General features: G+C 41.5%; 1 protein-coding gene and 1 pseudogene across 1 annotated transcript; both read right to left on the bottom strand.

Annotated features, from left to right (window-relative positions):
• Positions 1 to 11,285: 11,285 nt before the first annotated feature.
• Positions 11,286 to 11,851, bottom strand: LOC117714298 (large ribosomal subunit protein eL18 pseudogene; annotated as a pseudogene).
• A 1,759-nt stretch (positions 11,852 to 13,610) lies between these two features.
• Positions 13,611 to 17,790, bottom strand: H1-4 (H1.4 linker histone, cluster member). The gene has a single exon (XM_034511011.2). The coding sequence runs from the start codon at positions 17,738 to 17,740 to the stop codon at positions 17,081 to 17,083; it is 660 nt and encodes a 219-aa protein (XP_034366902.1). The 5' UTR covers positions 17,741 to 17,790; the 3' UTR covers positions 13,611 to 17,080.
• Between the last annotated feature and the right edge of the window lie 1,551 nt (positions 17,791 to 19,341).

Genomic DNA, 19,341 nt, shown 5'->3' with positions numbered 1-19,341 from the left:
TTCTGGTAAGGTTTGCCCTGTGAAATCTCCTCCTACACCCACAGCACCCACAGTTCTCCCCCCCCCCACTTCACTAAATAAAACGTAAATATCACATTGTCTTAAAGATACATTCCAAAGTTTTACTTTATGGGTACCAACTCAGAGAAGGAAGGTTTACGTTTGCTTTTGCCTTCTAAAACTGTATCAGATCTGGAGTATGTATATATTGTTTATTAAAATAAAGGATCTATATGCATATTAATTATAAATCATAAAAACTATATAAATATATATTGTAATATAATATAAGTATATCAGCCTGAAAACAACTCATGCATTGATTTAAACAACACATGGTTAATGTTTACAGGAGAATGTTACATAGCAATCTTAGTAACAGACAGAAGATGAAGGTTCAACGTATTAGTGATAGAAAGGAACATTGTAAGGATTTCACTTGTGGAGAGGAAGACCAGACACTCTGAATATCTTCCTGAAGCAAAACACCTACCTAAAGACCAGGGAAACTTACCTCACATATAAACCCATCCTTTCCTGCTTAAAAAACAAGTACACAACAACAGAGAAATCCTTGCAACTCCACAGAACAACACAGACTTAAGACCTAAATCAGGATAAGGAACAGCCGGATTAGGAATTTCTGGGTAAGTGTCATGATAAGATTTGAGTCTTAAGAGTTAATTTTTGCCTACTAGAGAAAAGAGTTGCGGGTTCTTTTACAGAACGAAGATGCCTAGACTTGGACAAAATGTAAATTCAAGAGAATAATAATAATTTTTTTTAAACGTGCCCGGCAAAGTTTGTTTGTTAATAAAACTGGCAGAGGACAGAGGAAGAAACTGGGTTCAAATGTTACAATGGGGTTGCAAGAGCCCTGGAATTAATATTATTCAGACTCGCAGCGCCACCTAGTGCTTTACAAAGGCAAACCGCCTTCGGAGAATATCAACCATGTTTCTAAGTTCAGTTGGCAACCTTTTATTGTTGTTGTCAAAGAGAAAAACAGACAGCTTGGAGCATCCACTGGTCATCAAATAGAAATCTCCGCAAACTTCCACAAACAAGCAAAGAGTTTCAGAGATTGAAATTCTCGGAAGCTATAAACTAACGGCTTATTAGGGGTTTAAGAAAATACAAAAGGGAAAATAAAGCAAGGAGCAAGGGGTGGAATAGGAGCAAGCAGAAATGATCCAGCAATAACGCGCAACATGCACCTATTCATGGAGCTGCAGAAGGCAGAGACTGGCATAGTGTGTAAAAGGCCTGTTTCAGAGGCTGGGGAGAGCTCTTCAAGCAAAGGGGTTTGCCGCCAAGCTCTGCTCCTTGATTGAGTCCCTTCTCTGGGACCTGCATGGTATTAGGAAAGTTTGTTCCGTGGGATTAACAACTAGTTTCCTGTTTTGGATAAATAACAGATAGAAATACAGAGAAAGGAGGAAGAGAAACAGAAGCAGGAAGAAGAGGGGGAGAAGGGGGGGAAGAAGGAAGAGGAGGAGGAAGGGATAAGAATTTTAAAAAGCGCGCGGGGGGGGGGGGGGGGGGGCGAGAAAAAGCTTCATCAGTTCCTGCCAGGATGTGCGGGCAAATGTGGAGCAGGAAATCTCATCGACTGGGGTGTATATTAGGCCTTCTAAAGTCCCCGGTTCCTCCCACTTTCCTTATCTTTCCTTTCCTTCTTTGTGCCAGAGTCAGCCTACATCAAAGGAGGAAGGCCACTCCAGAAGCCCTTTACTGGCTTTCTATCTGCGTTCTAGTGGACCCTTACTCTGACCACCACATGCATGCATACGCAAAATAAAACAAAATCATCGTGTTCTATTGCTTAATTTTTAAAAGTTTTCCATAGTACTCTCTTCTGGTTTTGCACTTTGTTTGTTCTCAGGGTTTCTTATTGATTTTTGGAACAGGATGTCAGTATGTAGCCCAGGCTGGACTTGAACAACCCATCTACTGAGTTTAACCTCCTAAGTGCTGAGAAGACAGGCATGTGCCACAATGCTTTGTGTCTCATGACTTCTTAAAACTCCTTTCTGGTAGTTACTTTCCTCTCTTAATTTCTAATACACACACACACACACACACACACACACACACAAACACACACACACACACACAAACACACACACGGACCTTTCTCAAAAGACAAGGTTTTGACTTGTAGACAATTCCCATTTTTTTTTTATAATTAATTTCTGTTCTTTTAAATTTCTTTGTGGGTGGGCTAAGCCTGGTGATAAAGACCAGTAAACCAAGCTACTTACAAACTGGAGCAGGAGGATTGATTTATAATCTACCGAGTGAGTTCAAGGCCAGTCTGGGAGACTTAGTGAGACCTAGTCTCAAGATTAAAAAGAAGGGAGGATAGGAAAATAGCTCAGTGAGAGTACATTTGTCTAGCATGTCTGAGACCATGGGTTCAATCCCCAGTACTAGAAGATAAATTAACTAATGTAATAAAATTTATTTCTCCCTTGTTTCATTTTACTCTCATTGGCTTCTTTGCTATACTGTATAGTTTATGTGTCTCTGATGGTGTTGCTTTTTAATTAGATTGTGAGAAAACCACAGTGTGTATGAAACTAATTCTTTACTATCTATTGTACTATTTTTTTAAAGCCAAGATTGAATTATTCAAGTTATGCATTGTGTGCTTCAAAAAATTATTCTCTGTATCATAGCTTATCTGTTGTGTTTAAATCTTCTTTGATCTTATATATAGTTTGTTACCTGTTATATGAATATGAAGTTCTAAGGGTAGTATGGTGAAAGATTACCCCATATTTGGTTATCAATGATAGTGGATAAGAATATATAAACAAATTGGTTTAACAAGACTTCATCTGAATTCATGGGTATGAGGATATACTTGAGAAATTAACTATCTGAAAAGGGAACAGAAAAGTCATTCCTGTATTCACAGCAATGTGAAGATTTTAGTTCCCAGAATAAGCATTTTATATAGATGTGGATTACACAAGATTCATTTACACATTTAGGTATAGTTTGTTATGTTTATATTGTGATGACTATGATAACATGTCTATACCTTCCCAAACAAACTAGAGAGTCAATATTGTGTTAAACCTTAGTGGATCTTTAGTAGAGAGTCTAAACAGTAAAATTGCTATGGATAAACCAAATTGGTTAAGATTGTAATAAAGAAAAGAAGGAAGGAAGGAAGGAAGGAAGGAAGGAAGGAAGGAAGGAAGGAAGAGGAGGAGGAGGAGGAGGAGAAGAAGAAGAAGAAGAAGAAGAAGAAGAAGAAGAAGAAGAAGAAGAAGAAGAAGAAGAAGAAGAAGAAGAAGAAAGTAAAAGAAAGGGGCCTCTCAGTAGGTTAGCACTTGTTTTTCTTGCAGAGGTATGTGTTCAGTTCCCACCACCCACATGGAGGCCCAAAACTCTCCAAAATTCTTTTTATAGGGGATCCAACACCCTCTTATATACTGCAGAACTCTGCATGAAAGGGGCTCATTTATATACATGAGGGCAAATATAGATACTCATCCAATTTAAAAAGAAAGAAAGAGAAAGAAGATTGATGGTCTTGGCTTGGTTACTTTGACTGTATCTCACTGTTGTCATTAAGGGGGGTGGACACTTGCAACTACGTGCATTTCTGTTCATCAATCTGCAGACTCTTAGCTTTTATTTTTAGCTAAAGCTTTATGGTGCAAACTGAGCATGGCCTGAAGCATTCTTGTCCATTACTTTAATTGCCATGCCCTTAAATTGAGCATGCTCAAAGATGGGCCAACCCCTCTATAAACATATATATGTTTCTTGAACAAAATCCCCATGCTTCCTTTGTTTAGAGAGACTATTGCTCTGGGAATGATTTCTTTATTCTCCCTGCCTACTGTAGATAAATCTTTCTTCACTCTTTGATTCTTGAATGTGCTTAGTTTGGTTTTGCTCTCACTCAAATTGAACCCACTGGGCTTGATTACACAGCTCAATGAAACTAATTTACTGATGTAAATGTATAGGAACAGGAGTGAGAGGAGACTTACAGGTGGGTAGTTCATTCAAAAATAGCCACACCACTGAGAAATCCCACACCACCGTGGTGGATGACCTCATTGGAAGCTGTATCATGGAATCCCCTTTCTCAGCTAACTATCTATCTCTTATGGACTCTGGCTATAGACAACTGGAAAGCAGGTGGGAGAGATGGCTAGATTCCCAGTTGAGAGTCCTCATCAAAAGACCTAGTTATGACTGTTGTTGTTTAATGTTTACTTTGTTATCATGACTTTTGGGCCTTTTGGTCCTGTGTTCCAAGATTACCTGTGTTCCATAATGGATGGGATGGCCATGCTTATGCTCTGAGGAAATAGGTGAACTATAACTCCCCTGTTGGGGGTGGGGCAGTTGAGTGAGTGTTGCCCTGCTCTAGGGTGAGCAACACCCTGCCCATCATGAATGCTGGTGGGAGCCTGAGGGGGGTTTAGGGGGAGTGGCAATTTCACTATCTTGTGAGAAGCAAATCTTACTTTAAAAAAAAAAACTCTTATTTATTTATTTATTTATTTATTTAATATGAGCACAGTGACACTCTCCTCAAACACAGCAGACAAAGACATTGGTTGTGAGCTACCGTGTTGTTGCTGGGAATTGAACTCAGGACCTCTGGAAGAACAGTCAGTGCTCTTAACCACTAAGCCCTCAAGTCTTACTTTTAAAACAGTTACATTCACTAATTTAGTATGTTTGTGGGCAACTGTCAGCTGTTCATTCTCTCTTTCCACAGTGTGGGTCCCAGGGTCTGAACTTCAGTAGTCAGGCTTGATGGGAAAACACCTTTATCTGCTGAGTCAGTTTGCCTGCCCAAGGTATTTTGCTATTGTTGTTTGTTTGTTTAACCTGTTCTTTGGATTAATTTTTTAGGGTTAGCAACTGATAATGTCTTCAGTGTAATGATTACAACAAGGACTCAGAGCTCACCAGGTTGGATTAGCATGCTCTCTGCCACTTATTCTCTAAAGGATATTGGAAGATAAACGAGCAAAAAGCAGATCCAGAATGTTGTCTGCTATGCACCCTCACGCCTATAATTATGTATTTTGGATCCTATGTGCTTTTGCCTCTGTGTGTCCCTTCATCTATTAAAAATAACAGTGGTAGCAGAATTAAAGGAAGATGAGTACAAAGAATATTTTCTTTGACCTAAATTTTAAATTTTCTCTTCTTATTTTTAAATTAATTTTTTATTTTACATTCATGGATATTTTGCCTGTATGCATGTACATGTACCATGTATGTGCCTGCTGGTTACAAAAGCCAGAACAAATATCGTTTCCTCTGCAACTAGAGGTACAGATAGCTGTGAATCACTATATAGGTTCTGGGGTCAGAACCTAAGTCCTCTGCAAAAGTAATAGGTGCTTTTGACCTCTGAGTCATCTCTCTATCATGTTCCCTTTTATTTTACAAGAAATTATAATATTTTTGTGAATGTTAAAAAGTTTTGTAGGCCTTCATGACTAACTGATATGGGCCCTTCTTCCTGTCAGGCAGTACTGGCTCTGCATTTTGTGTTAAACCGTGGCTTTCAGGTCATGCTTTGTGCTGGGTGGTTCCATTTTGAATGACAACACAGAGACTGGATGGCTACATCTTGTTGGGCTTGTAAAGAAACTCACAGCATCATCTGTCCAGCTGTGCCCAGGAGGAACAGACTAAGAATCAGCTTATTCCCAAGAGTCAACAGCTTTTAGCCATAAACCTAGCACAGTAGGGTCCCAAGAGTCAACAGCTTTTAGCCATAAACCTAGCACAGTAGGGCACACGGGAATATTAAAAACCACACTAGAAAAATCAGTCCCCAGGACTTATTTAACACAAGAGACCTATAATAGGTGTACCTGGACCCCACATGGGTCAGGTACACACCTAATACTGTGATGGTGACAGCTTCCACCAACCTGCCACCTTCATGTAAGCACTGCACATTCTATGTTTTAAGAATACATTTGTACTTCATTCTATAGCAAGTGAAGTCCATGAACATATGGCAAGTGGCTTGTTTGTTCCATGTTCCACTTCAATCTAGCTTCATCAAAATGACTGGGTCAGCAGGATTGTAGATCTCAGGGCCTTGGTATGTGTGAACTTGCCTCTCACTACAGCAAAAGGAGACAAGGAGGAAAGCACCAAAACCATGAAACTCAGGGTCAGCAATTACCACCTGATAGGAGGGGCAAGGCTGAGGTTCAAAATGATTGACTGGCTTTGTTTCTTTTCCCTAAACAACCTACTGGGTAACCATAAGATAGAAGATATAACCCACTGTCTTCTCCAACTGCTAGCCCTCCGAACAAAACCCAGTGAAGAGATTAAAGTCCTAGTTTTGGCCCATATTATAGGCCACATAGCACAGACCCTTAAGGGGTAGGGTGGTGTGTGTAGCTTGAGTGAATATCAAAGGAACCTGCTTGTGAATGGCCAGCTAGGAAGGCAAATCAGGAATTCCTGGCAAATTGTAGTAGATGAAACCAATATACCTTGTGAATTTGATTGTCAATAACTTTCGAAAGTGTGGAAATGCACCCTGTATTCATCTATTCCATCAAGTTTGCTGGCAGAGCATGCTTATGATAACACAGATGATAAATTTTTACAAATGATCATTGAAGTGGTAAACAATTCTCTCTCTCTCTCTCTCTCTCTCTCTCTCTCTCTCTCTCTCTCTGTGTGTGTGTGTGTGTGTGTGTGTGTGTGTGTGTGTATGCGTGCACACACTGTGGTGGTTTTTTTGTTTTTGTTTTTTTTTAACTTGTCACAAGCTAAGAGCATTTAGGAAGAAGCAATCTCAACTGAGAAAATGCTTCCATGAGATTGGCCTGTAGACAAGTCCATCAGGGCATTTTCTTGATTAATTGATATGGGAAAGCCCAGTCAACTGTGGGCAATGCTACCCCTGGGCAGGTAGGCTTGGGTTGAATAAAAACAAACAAACAAAAAAACCCAACCAACCAACCAAACAAACAAAAACAAGCCAAACAAGCCTGAAGAGCAAAGCAGTAAGCAGTATTCATTCATGGCCTTTGAATTAGTTCCCACCTCCAGATTCTTTCCCTGCTTGAGTTTCTCCACACACTTTCCTCAGCAATGGGCCTAGAAGTGTGAGCTGAAATAAAACCTTTTCTTTTTCAGTTGGTTTTGGTTATGGTGTTTTATCACTATAGAAACTCAAATTATGACAGTATTTTATCACAGCAATAGAGAAACTAAGACAGAAATTGGTGCCAGGAGTGGAGTATTGCTATGACAGACCTACCATGTTGTTTTTGGAAAGAATTTGGAAGCGTTTTGGAAGCATTTAGTATTTAGTATTGCTGCACTTCATTGCAGCAATAACATCCCTAACTAGGACAGGCTGAAAACACTAGCTGAGGTTAATACAAGTCTAACATCATTGGGATGAAATGCTTTGCAAAATATTTCCTCAGGGTTAGTACACAGAGCCTGTGGTCCACAGGTGGGGGTGTGCTGAGACTGCATCTCAAGCTGACTGTTCAGTTTGGAATCTTCCGTGCCATGCTTGTTTTGGTAGTGTAGAAACTGCAGCATTAAAGGAGCCCTGGAGAACAGCTGAAGGTTGGTACTGTGAGAGGGCCCCTCAAAGCTACTGGTGAAGGTGCAGCCTCAATTGTAATGGGGATCCCAGCATATTGGAGATGACAGGACTGTGGAATGATGACCAAGGACAGCACAGCAGCAGTTGTGAAGATGAGCTGGCCTGCGCCTTTTTGAGAAGCTGGGCTTGTGGTGGAGGGAAGAACCAGAGAACTAGGACTTCACAAGTCCTTTGGATCCCAGAAGATAATGAACAAGAGTCAGACGTTGGAGGCTGAACTTTATACACTGTTGCAGTTTGGCTTTGCTTTGATCTGATTTTTTAACTGTTCCTGGTTATTCACTCTTGGAATCACAATTATGTAACAAAGTTAAGGAACTTTGAACTTTTAAAAGACATTGGAATTTTAAGGACTTGGGGCACTGTTAAAAGTGAATTATATTTTATATTATAAAATAAAAAGACTTAGGTGATGAGGTTATGGTTTGGAATGTTTTGTTTTGAGAGGGAGAGTTTCACTGTTTAGCCCTGGATAGTCTGGAACTCACAGCAATCCTTATGCCTCAACTGAGGTCAAATTCAAGATATCTGTTTACCTCTGCCTCCCAAGAATTAATGGTGTGCAACACCATGCCTGGGTAGTTTTTAATCTTTATTTTATTATCTTTAAAATGTGTGTGTGTTTGTTTGCTTGTATATAATTTATATGTAGGTATTTGTACCAGCACATGGTCCTGCTTTTTAAAATGATTTATTTACATTTTTAGTTGGTGAGCAGTGAATTGTTATTGTTGATTTTAGTGTCACCTTGTCACAAATTAGAATTATGAGTAAAAGTCCTCAACTAAAGAACCATTTTAATAGTGCTAATTGATTTAGGAAGGGCCACCCTGACTGCTAGTATCCCAGATAAGAAGGGTATGGGAGAAGGAAGATGACTCATCTCTGCTGCTCTTCTGTTGCCAGGTTGCACTGCTCTGTTGCTGTTGCTGCTTCCTTCAGTGACTGAACCATTGCTTTCAGTTTTCTGTCCCAGACTAAGGACTAGTAGCTCTCCAGAGACCTTCCAGATTTTCAGTGCCAGGCTGGGACTGCTCAGGCAGCAGATTGAGCAACTACTGGGTTGTCAGGCTCTTAGCAAAAGACAGCTACCAGAGCCTACTTAGGCTGCTGAGGCAGAGGCGGAGCTCTTTTAGCTACATTTTACTTTTGTGTAACTTAACATTTTCTAAGCAAGTTTACTGGTAAATCCTTTATAATATCAGTTTATTGCTTTCATTTCCTCCTCCACATTAGATGTATAAACAAAGATCCTTGGGTTATGGGGTGTGTTTTCAGCCACTGGAGAGTAGTTTAGGGAATGTTTAGACAAAACTTTTCATGGAGGAGAAACACCACACATCTACTGAGCATCAGATCCCATGACAGATGCTTGTGAGCTGCCATGTGGTTGCTGGGAATTGAGGTCAGGATCTCTGGAACAGCAGTCTTAATACCTGAGACATCTCTCCAGCCCTTGTCTAATCTCTAATTTGTGATCTGAAAGGATTTCTCCATCTTTATTTTAAGTCAGTGGAATGAAAAATATAAAAGATGGCTAATATTCCCTAAGAAGCAGCTAAGCAACCACCACTAATTTCAGAGGTTTCTGAGTTATCTCAATCCAAACAAACAAACAAACAAACAAACAAACACACAAGCAGATCAGTTTGAACCATTCATACTATTAAACCATTTTAACAGTGCATCTTTGTCCTTTAGCCCAGTTGCCACAGACAATGGTTGTATTTTAAATGAATTAACTATGGCATCCTACAAATACATTAGTCTGTATGTATGGAAGGACCTTAACTGTTAAAAAGACAGGATTAAAAAAAAAAATGACATCCCTTTACCTGTAGCTTGGTCCTACAGTCTTGGTGATGGCAAATGGGGACAATCAGTCAATATGCATTAGTACTAACTGTCATAAATGTGACATGTCACATCTGATCAGAAGCTATCCCAGGGGTGGAGACATTTTAACTAGTCAACAACTCAAAACTCAAGGGTTAGAGAGTATGTGATAGTGGAATGAAAGCATGGCGGCAGGAAGAGCTGAGAGTTACAAATTGGTTCACAAACGAGGCAGAGCAAGCTAACAGGGCATCGTGGGAGAGTTTTGAACCTCAAAGCCTACCTCCGGTGACATAACTCCTCTAACAAGGCCATACCTCCCATTACTTCCCAAACAGTTGCACCAACTGTGGACCAAGTCTGAGACTATGGAGGGTGTTCTCGTCCAAACAATCAAACCTTTGAAGACTGTCTTGTTTCCCAGTGACCCTGAACTGCTCTGGTCAGTCTACTGGTATCACTTATGGTGGAAACATTGACAATTCTGTCTCTGAACAGAAAGAAATTGAAGTTTAGCAGTGTAAGCACTCTGGTGCATGAGTCAAGGTCATGTGGTTTTCCTGGGATGTCAATATGTATCAATATGTATCTATTCTTTCACTAGGTTATTTTATTGGAAGACTTCCCTCACACAGGTGAGTGAGAGTGACAGGATAGTGCACCAATTCAAGTCCTTTTAGTATCCTTTATGCATTTCTCAGTGAGGTAAAGATTTCTTTACACTCTAGTTTCCCAGGGAAGATCAGGAGGCCCCTTTCATTCTGTTAGCTGGAGACAGGCCAGAACGACTTGACTGAACGGAGATTGTTGTCCAGGTCAGTGCTGGTCAGGGGTTTGTTTTGGATCTGCTGTTCCATCTCTTGGCCTGTTGGTAAGTTACTTGGCTACCCACATATCAAATTATAACCTTTCCTCACTGCTTTGCCTTGTATGGTCCAACTACAGTGATTTGAGTCTGACCTGGGCTGTGAACTACCCATCCAGCTGAGTGAGGGTGTTGCTATGTATCTCAATGTATAAGAGATATATGTCTCCATGGAAATATGTGTTCTTTTTCATGAGGAACATTAGTGAGACATCAAAGTTCTCAGGCAAAGTACACCATGGATTCTTGGTTATAGCATTCACTTCTTCCTCAAGCATTTGCACTTTCTTCAGAAGAGCAGCATATGGTGTTTTATATCATTGCTCAGAGACGACAATGTGCTTGAAAGCATCTTCCATTCTGTGTTGTGTCTTGGCTGATTTTTATATGTGTTATTTTGTAATGCTCTATAACTTTGTGTACAACAGTTATTCATTCATTTCTTTATTTGACATAAGATCTTGCTATGTGCTTATTATGTAGTCTAAGCTCTCCTTGAACTAACTTTTGATGTACTTCAGTGTGACCGTGAGTTCCTGATTCCCCTACCCCCACCTCTCGAATGTGGAAACCATTTGTTCATTGCTTTGTATTTCTACAGGACTAAATCTTCTATTTTGTTTCTTCTCTTTTTCTAATTCTTAATTTGTTACCTTATGTTTTCAAGATAGTTAAAATTTTGTCAATTACTAGTCTTATACTTTACATATTTAATTGAATTGGTTTTAGCTTTGGGTCTAGCTTTATTTTGTTTTCTTGCTTTGTTTTCCCTGGATATCCTGAAACTCCCTATGCAGACCAGGACTGGCCTTAAACTTACATCGATTTGTCTGTCACTGCCTCCCAAGTGCTGAGTTTAAAGGCATGCACCACTTTGTGCCTAACTTTAAAACCTATTATTACTGACATCCAAAGCTTTTTTATTAATGGTAAGATCCAGGGTCAGCTTTTGTAGCCTCGGTTGGCCCTTCCGCCTCTGGCATGCTTGAATTTCCGGCCCTTGGAATGGACATAAGGTTTGGTGTGACTGTGTGGGGGTTCCTGGGGCCTTGCCAGACTGTCGGTATACTTCTCGGCCCTTCCAAGACCAGACAAGAGCAGAGCGCCTCCGCCCTTAGGAGACTCCAGGCAGGGCCAGCTAATCAAAGGTGATGATCTTACCCCTAGCCTTGAGGGTGCCACTTCGGGCCTGGCTGCTCACCTGCAGTGCACACACCTTCAGCCCGGACACTTCCAGAATTCGCCCATCATCTTTGACCTTCCCCACAACCACGGCGGTTTTGTTCTCCCGGCCAGGAAGCCTCATCTTTCAGATTATTCGGGACAGGGACAGAGGTGGCGGGTTAGTGCGGCTCATAAATAACCTCTTCAGCACAACCTGATTGAAGGTGGAGTTGGTCCGTCTGGGCAGAAACCTGTATGATTAGCAGCTGCAGGTAGATTTTCTGGTTCTTGGGCTCCTTGTGCCGAATCTTTCGGTCCTTTTTGTGGCGAGTATCAACGCCCATGATGGTGCCTCCTGCTCTTCCAGGTCCAGAAAGACCCCATTAATTTGTTAATCTAGACTATTTTCTTATCATATTACATGCTACAGTGCTGAGATGTATTTGTCTTATAAGTATATATTTTCTTGCTTTAATTCTCGTGTATTTCTTAAGTACAAACGGGCCAAATCTATGTTAGACAATACAAACAATCTGTCTTCACAGATTTGTTTTATAGTTTGCAGTTTCTCAGACGAATTAATTCAAGTATTTTTTTTTTTTTCTTTTTAAAAGAAGTCAGAGTAGGCTACCTTTGAAGTGTGTGCAGATTTGCTGGCATTTATTGCTATGCTCCATTTCTGCCATGCTAGGAGTCAAACTCAAGGCTTCGTGCACACTAGGCAAGTATGCTAGAAGCTGAGCTACAACCTCAGTGACCAAAATGTTGCTCATTCCACTCTTCTGCTTTCTGTACTCTCATTCATTAGATATTAACATCTGCCTTTTCCCTCCATTATTTCTTTCCTTCCTTTCTCCCTTCCTCCTTCCCTTCCTTCCTTCCTTCCTTCCTCCCTCCCTCCCTCCCTCCCTCCCTCCCTCCCTCCCTTCCTTTCTTCTTTTATTTTTTTTCTTTTAAAGATAGGGTTTTACTATGTAGACCTGGATAACCCTGAACTCACAGATACCCACCAGCCTCTATCTCTCCAATGCTGGAATAAAGGCAAGAATCACCTTGTTTGGCCTCTTCCCCCCACCATCCCACACCACCTCCGGTTTCTTTTCCTGAGACAAGGACATACTATGTAGACCAGGCTGGCTGGGATTATCAGCATCTTCTTGTTTTAAAAGAAAATTTTATGGGTCCCATGAAAAACAGATATTATAGATTCTTTCTCCCTGGCCGAGTAGCTAAAGTTGCCCCTCTGGTTTGCCAACCAGAGGCCAGTTAATCCGTAAACAAAGAATGCAGAGTTACAGGACAATGGGTTACCGAGCCATCCCAGGAATGAAGATAAGAGATAAACATCCGCCTGCAGGAACTGCTCCCCGCCCCCATGGACCGGTTTGGCCAGATGTTCAAAAATTGGAAAACAACCAATCGTGTGCACCTGCGCGAAAGTTTCTCCTTTTCCCCACCCCGAGCTTATATTAACCCTAAACCCTGGAGCCACGAGGTCGATGCCCCTGTCTCCTACATTGAGACACGTGTCGGCCCGGAATGTCCCGCCATTAAACTACCTCGTGTTCTTGCAGCAAGTTGGTCTTCCGTGTGTCCTTTGGGTGCGCGCCATCCTGTGACTCAAGTGGGGTCCCCTTTGGGGGCTTCCCGAGCCTTACAGTTTCAGCCTTCCATACTGGAATTCCTTGTTTTGAGAATGGTCAGTGAGGTTTCTAAAGAGCCCTGTGTGCCAAATGTGAAGGCTCTTTGGAACATTCAAGTATTTCAAAGCTTTTGTATGACCAGTCTCAGGAAAGATTCCTTTGGTTTAAGCTTCCACTTAACTTTTGACTCACAGACAATAAATGATAGCTACTCATTGATTTAAGTATTCCTGTTTGGGCTTTCTCTCTCTCTCTCTCTCTCTCTCTCTCTCTCTCTCTCTCTCTCTCTCTCTCTATTTCTTCCTTTCTTCATATAGCAATAGATAAACATGACTATGAAGCTGTCATAATCTTAATGGCAAAACCTAGGAAAGGTAGCCCTAAAAGAGAAAATAACAGAGAAATTCATGTGTGAAAATAAATTGGAAAAATTTTATGTAAAATGTTAATATGTATCCAGGCATATTTAATTTAATAACTCATCATGAACAAAAAAATTAAAATATGTCTTATGAATGCAAGCAGGAACAAACATTAGGAACTCTTCCTGTACTTCTTTAAGGTCAAAAAAGTGTAGGATACAATTTCATGTGGTGCCAAAACAGAAAGGATAAAATTTATAACTAATTAGTAACTGAAAATTAAGAGTTAGAAGGAAATTACAACTTAATAAATACTAAACACATGCACAAGAAAATATTTTAAGGCATAAACTCCTGAATCAAAGGAAGTTAAAAGACAACTTGATGGTTAGTCCCCTCCCCCACTTCTCAGGCTTGGTCTCACTATGTGGTCTTTGCTGGCTTGGAACTTGATTTGTAGATCAGGTTCTCAAACTCATAGGGATCTGCCTGCTTCTGCCTGCTGAGTTCTGGGATTAAAGGTGTGTACCACCACACCCTGTGATCTTCTTTCCTTTGAAGAAATTTATTAATTTTTATTTTATGTGTATAATGTTTCGCCTATATTTACATATGTGCATTGCATGTGTGTCTGGTGCCCCAGGAGGCCAGGATATCCAGGCAATGAGTACTGTATTTGTTAAGAGCTTATAGTTTGATTGAACATGCCATGTTAAGAACCTTGTAATATTTTTCATTTATTCATTTCTTGTATTGAGAAATCCATCAACTTTATAAAATTCTCAGCTATGATCCTAGTGTTTCTACATCATGCACTGATGCACAGTTCTAAGACTGCAAAGTAATAATTAGTATTGGATCTCCCTGGTGCTCCCAGACACAAAAATACCTTAGCAAAACCCTAATTACATATCCAGTTTAGCTACCATATCTGTTGGTTTGAATTCTGGAATGTAAACCTGGTCCAGAACCAAGTTCAGAGCTTGAGCTTTTCTGTGTAGTCGTCTGGGGGTAGGCCACCTTTGCTTGGCAGTGTGGATTTTCAGATCATCCTCTGCTGAAGAAAGGTCTTTTGTCTGGTGCCTCAACATCACTAGCTCAAGATTCTGATTAAGGCTGCACTTAAAGACCCATGTAATGCCCTGTGTACCGAAGTTTAGGCTGGGTAAAAGTCAGCTGTAGTTCTTGGGGTTTCACATAGGCCAAGTCCCTTGACCTGAGCAGTGTTGTACTTTGTAAAAGGAAAACATCATTAGGATTTTAATTTATCTGTAGAGGTATCAAACTTGTCATTATACAAACATTATCCCTACAATATGAACCTGTTATTGTTCATGAGGATATGAACAGTTCACTGCTTCCACCATCCCATCCAGTTTACTTCAAATTCAGCTTGATCCACATCGAGATTTTTTTTTGAAAAATTTATATTTGCTTTTTTCCTAGCCACACTTCTTCCCAGCCTCTCTGTTTCCTTGATTTATTTCCCCTGCTATTATTTCTTCCCTAAGCACAAGATGCCAGTCTGCCTTGTGAAGAAACAGCTACATCTGGCAGACCTGGATTTTCCTCCTGGCTTCAGCCTGCTTCCTGCCTTACAGGTATCACAGGTGCGCCACCAGGAGGACAGCACCTAGGGAACATACTTGTTGAAAGCTGCTCAAAGATTGTGAGCTAAGTAACTGTCTAAGATACAGTAACAGAACTTAATCATCCCAGATTGCTTTTTCTTCTGTCAGAGCCTAATCTCTGCCAGTGGCAAACTCAGTCACATTGAAACTGTCCTGCTTGTAAAGCAAGCACCTACAAACAACCACATTTCTGTGGAAATTCTTAGATCCCTTTTCAGTAGCACATACTTTATAGAAAAAAAAAAAAAAAAAAGGTTGGGATGGGAATGGGGGAGAAGGCAAAATCTCCAATCAAAATGAAATTGAACATGCTCATTTGTGCTTGAGGAGAGAAATCTCTGGATTCTTAAGGCCAATTCAGTCTCTAGAAGAGGAACACGGATACAGAAGCACTCAAATAGAGAGCTGCATGCTTAAAAACAGCATCTTTAGTTAATTTTAGTACCTGTAATTAATTATGTGACAGCCAATTAACTACATGGAACTCATATGCTATGAAACACATATGTTTGTGCCAGTAAGTGTGTGATTCCTGGAAACTACTGTCATCACCCCCATTTCCGGTGCACCACGGAGTTCACATAAATACAAGTTTGGAGCATGAGAAGCCCAGAGGGCATGGTGGTGCACGGGAATAAATTTCACTTGGGAAGGATTGAAAATTCCGATCTAACTTGGGCTAGACTTCTTGACCATATGTTCAACAGACTGGGAAAAAAAGTACATAGCTTTAAGTTTAAGGTTACTTGAAACAACTACAATTCATTTGTTGAAAGAATGTCTAGCTCTTAAAAGTCTTTGAAATCACTGGTGAAAATGCCTACTTGGCTTCTTTACTTCGTGACAGGCTTGGTGCTTGGCCAGCTTCCTGGGCAATGCAGGAGAATGGTCGTCTGGATCAACTGAGATATGATGGTCATGCGCTTTTTGTAATGCGGCACGACGCAGGCAATGCGCTTTAAAATGTAGTTGATGCCCATGGCTTTGGACGAGATGCTCAAGTCGGGGTGCTTCAGCACCTTGTACACTTACAATGAGAAGCTCTCCTTTCAGCTGTGTTCGCGCTCTTGCTGTTCTGTTTGTTGGTGACAGACCTTATATGGGGCACGCTCGGACTTCGCCAGCTCCGGCATTGCGCAAGATTTAACTCCCTCCCACAGGTACACTAAACAAACATTTGGTAAAATAACTACCCAGTTACACCACATTCATTTACGTTACGCAGTATTCAAATGAGGCTAATAAGATTTCCTTCAGGATTGGATTAGTTTTAGTGTTTCGTCACGAACAGGAACGTAAACGACACTTGAAGGTCTACTGTCTCATTGGCTGTCTTGTCACTTCGCTTTCACCAATCGGGAAGTATGAATTAAACTGCACAAATCTGCTATAGCTAACCTATTAGTACGATCGCTATAAAACATGGGAAAATACTGAAGAAAAAAAAAAAAAAAGACTCCGGCCGGGTCTGTATGCTTGATTGCAGTCGGAACTGCGGTGAGATTCGGGCGGGGGTTGTCAGGACACTGATTCAACTCCTTCTGTACTTAACCACTTAGTGCTTACGATTCTACCACTAAATTGCTTCCGTAAGTTAGCTGCACATCGACGTGGCAGCCAAGGATAAACTATTTACTCCTATTGTCTCTAAGGGTCATTTGTGGGCTACTATAACCAGCCCTCCCCCGGGCGCCCCTTCCCCCGCACGCACACACGAGACGGGAAAGAGTAACTACACATACCCTTAGCTTAGTTGGAGTTAATACCACTGCACACACCCACATCCCCAGCCTCTTCTCTGGGAAGCTCAGCCCACTAGGTAGCGTTCCCACCCTAACCACGCCCCCTAAATGTGCAACAGCTCTTTTACTGAGACTCGTGGGTGGCTCTGAAAAGAGCCTTTGGGTTGTTGGGCTAAGCAGTTGGCCAAAGAAAATTTACTTTTTCTTGGCTGCGGTTTTCTTTGGCTTAGCTGCCTTAGGTTTGGAGGTTTTTGGCTTGGCCGCTTTGGGCTTTACCGTTTTCGCCTTGGCAGGGCTCTTGGGCGCCTTCTTAGCCTTAGTTGCTTTTGCCTTCTTCGGGCTCTTAGCTTTTTTGGCTCCTGCAGCTGCAGCTGGCTTCTTTGCTTTCTTTGGAGTCTTCTTGGTGCTCTTCTTGGGGGTGGCTGCTCCCGCAGCCTTCTTGGGCTTCTTGGCTGCGCCCGCAGGCTTCTTCGCCTTGGCCGCGCCTGCCCGCTTTGCTTTGGGCTTAGCCTCACCGGAAGCCGCCTTCTTGTTGAGTTTGAAGGAGCCGGAGGCGCCGGTGCCCTTGGTTTGCACCAAGGTACCCTTGCTCACCAGGCTCTTCAGACCGAGCTTGATGCGACTGTTGTTCTTCTCCACGTCGTACCCCGCTGCCGCCAGCGCCTTCTTGAGCGCTGCCAGGGACACTCCGTTGCGCTCCTTGGAGGCGCCCACAGCCTTGGTGATCAGCTCGGACACCGGGGGCCCGGAGGCTTTGCGCTTCGCGCCACCTGCGGCCTTACGGGCCTTCTTCTTCACGGGTGTCTTCTCGGCAGGGGCCGGTGCGGCGGGCGCAGCAGGCGCGGTCTCGGACATGGCGAAGCGTGTGTAAGGAGAGAGAACTCGAGCCGGAAGCAGAGGCACTGGCCGGGACTCGGGCCGCGGCGCTGCGCCCGCCCGTTTATATAGGGCGGAGCTGCGTCGTGATTGGTGCGCTGTCCAGCCCGCCTCGCTGGCAGTCGCGGAGTGTCCTCTCGGATGCAGAGTTGTGTTTGTTACACCTCAAAAAAAGCCAAAAATGTCGAAATTCCCTACATCGAATTGCCCGATTTTTCTCAAATAATGATCCCCGAAGTCTCGGGCTTCATGCACATCTCAAAAACTGAGCAAAGCACTAAGCCTTCTGCCAAAAACTTGCAATATTTCCCGCGGTGTTCAGCAAATTTCAACTCAGAGAAACAAAACTTTCTATTTTCTTCGTAAATTATAAACTGATCTTCGACTGTACAGTTTTCTGACCCATCAAAGACGATTCTCCAAGTGGTTAGCTTCTTGTATAGCCCAAAACCATGACTTTGGCATTATGATTTTTATTACAAATCTGCACTTAAGTGAGGGAAGTAACACAGGCTCCTCCGAGAGTCCTGCCTATTGAGCCGAGGGCATTTGAGTTCATCAAACTGGTTTAGTTCAATGCTTAACAGATTATTTATCATTTTGAGTTAAATTCTCCTCTCCTAGGCCATGTGTCTATATATCTGTGGTTTTATTTCCGCCCGCTCCACCTGTGTTTTAAAATAATTTCTTAGTAAAATTCTTTTTCTGCTCCCAAGGGTTGGGGGCGGGGCTGTTGCTATTCTATCTCTCTGGACAAGTACTCCTTTGGGTTGAGGTACTTCAAATTCAGGGTATTGGGGTCAGGAGAGATTACAGAACATGTCTATGGTGCAGACACGAAAATAACTAATTTCCAAGTAACGTATAAATGGCGTTTTGTCTTTGGAAATGAAGGTGAGCTTTACTTTGAGGAATTTCTCTTGGTTCTTACATAGTTCTTCTGACATAGGTTGTAGGACTAAATTGTAATATACTATAATAAAACTAGATAATTGAACCATTAATCAAGAGAAACAGAGGTGAGAAGTATAGCTCTGAACAGCACTACTCTCATCGTTAGAAAATACCAGCCCTGTCACTGAACAGCTGCTCTCCATATATGGCTACTCCTCACGAAAACACGGGACTAATGTTTCCTGTATTTCCTTGAATGTAACTGACATTCAGGGTGAATGAGGGGTTGAGATTTAATCTTAGAATCAGATTTGAGACGACATTCAAGCAGAATCAAAGCCATGTCTTGCAAAATGTTAAAACAGTTGTTTATATAGCTGTTCAACCAAGGTAACAACTAAGAGGTCAATGATAGCCCAGTGACAATGATTATTTCTGGGATGTTTGTTGGAATTATATTCAGAAATTACAAGGCCACTACAGAAACAAGATACAATGTTATAAAATAAGATATTATACAATGGAAAAATATTACAATAGTATAAAATACAATGTTATATTATGCAATAGTGTAAGATACAATGTTATATTATACAATAGTATAATGTAATGGATGTTGTGTTTTGGTACAATTGTGTCTAACATCACATTATCAATTCTACTGTCCTAAACCTCCATACACAAAA

The sequence above is a fragment of the Arvicanthis niloticus genome, chromosome 8 (genome assembly GCF_011762505.2).
Source record: "Arvicanthis niloticus isolate mArvNil1 chromosome 8, mArvNil1.pat.X, whole genome shotgun sequence".
Lineage (NCBI taxonomy): Eukaryota > Metazoa > Chordata > Mammalia > Rodentia > Muridae > Arvicanthis > Arvicanthis niloticus.
The sequence above is the reverse complement of the archived record's forward strand: the minus strand, read 5'-3'. Positions and strand labels throughout refer to the sequence as shown.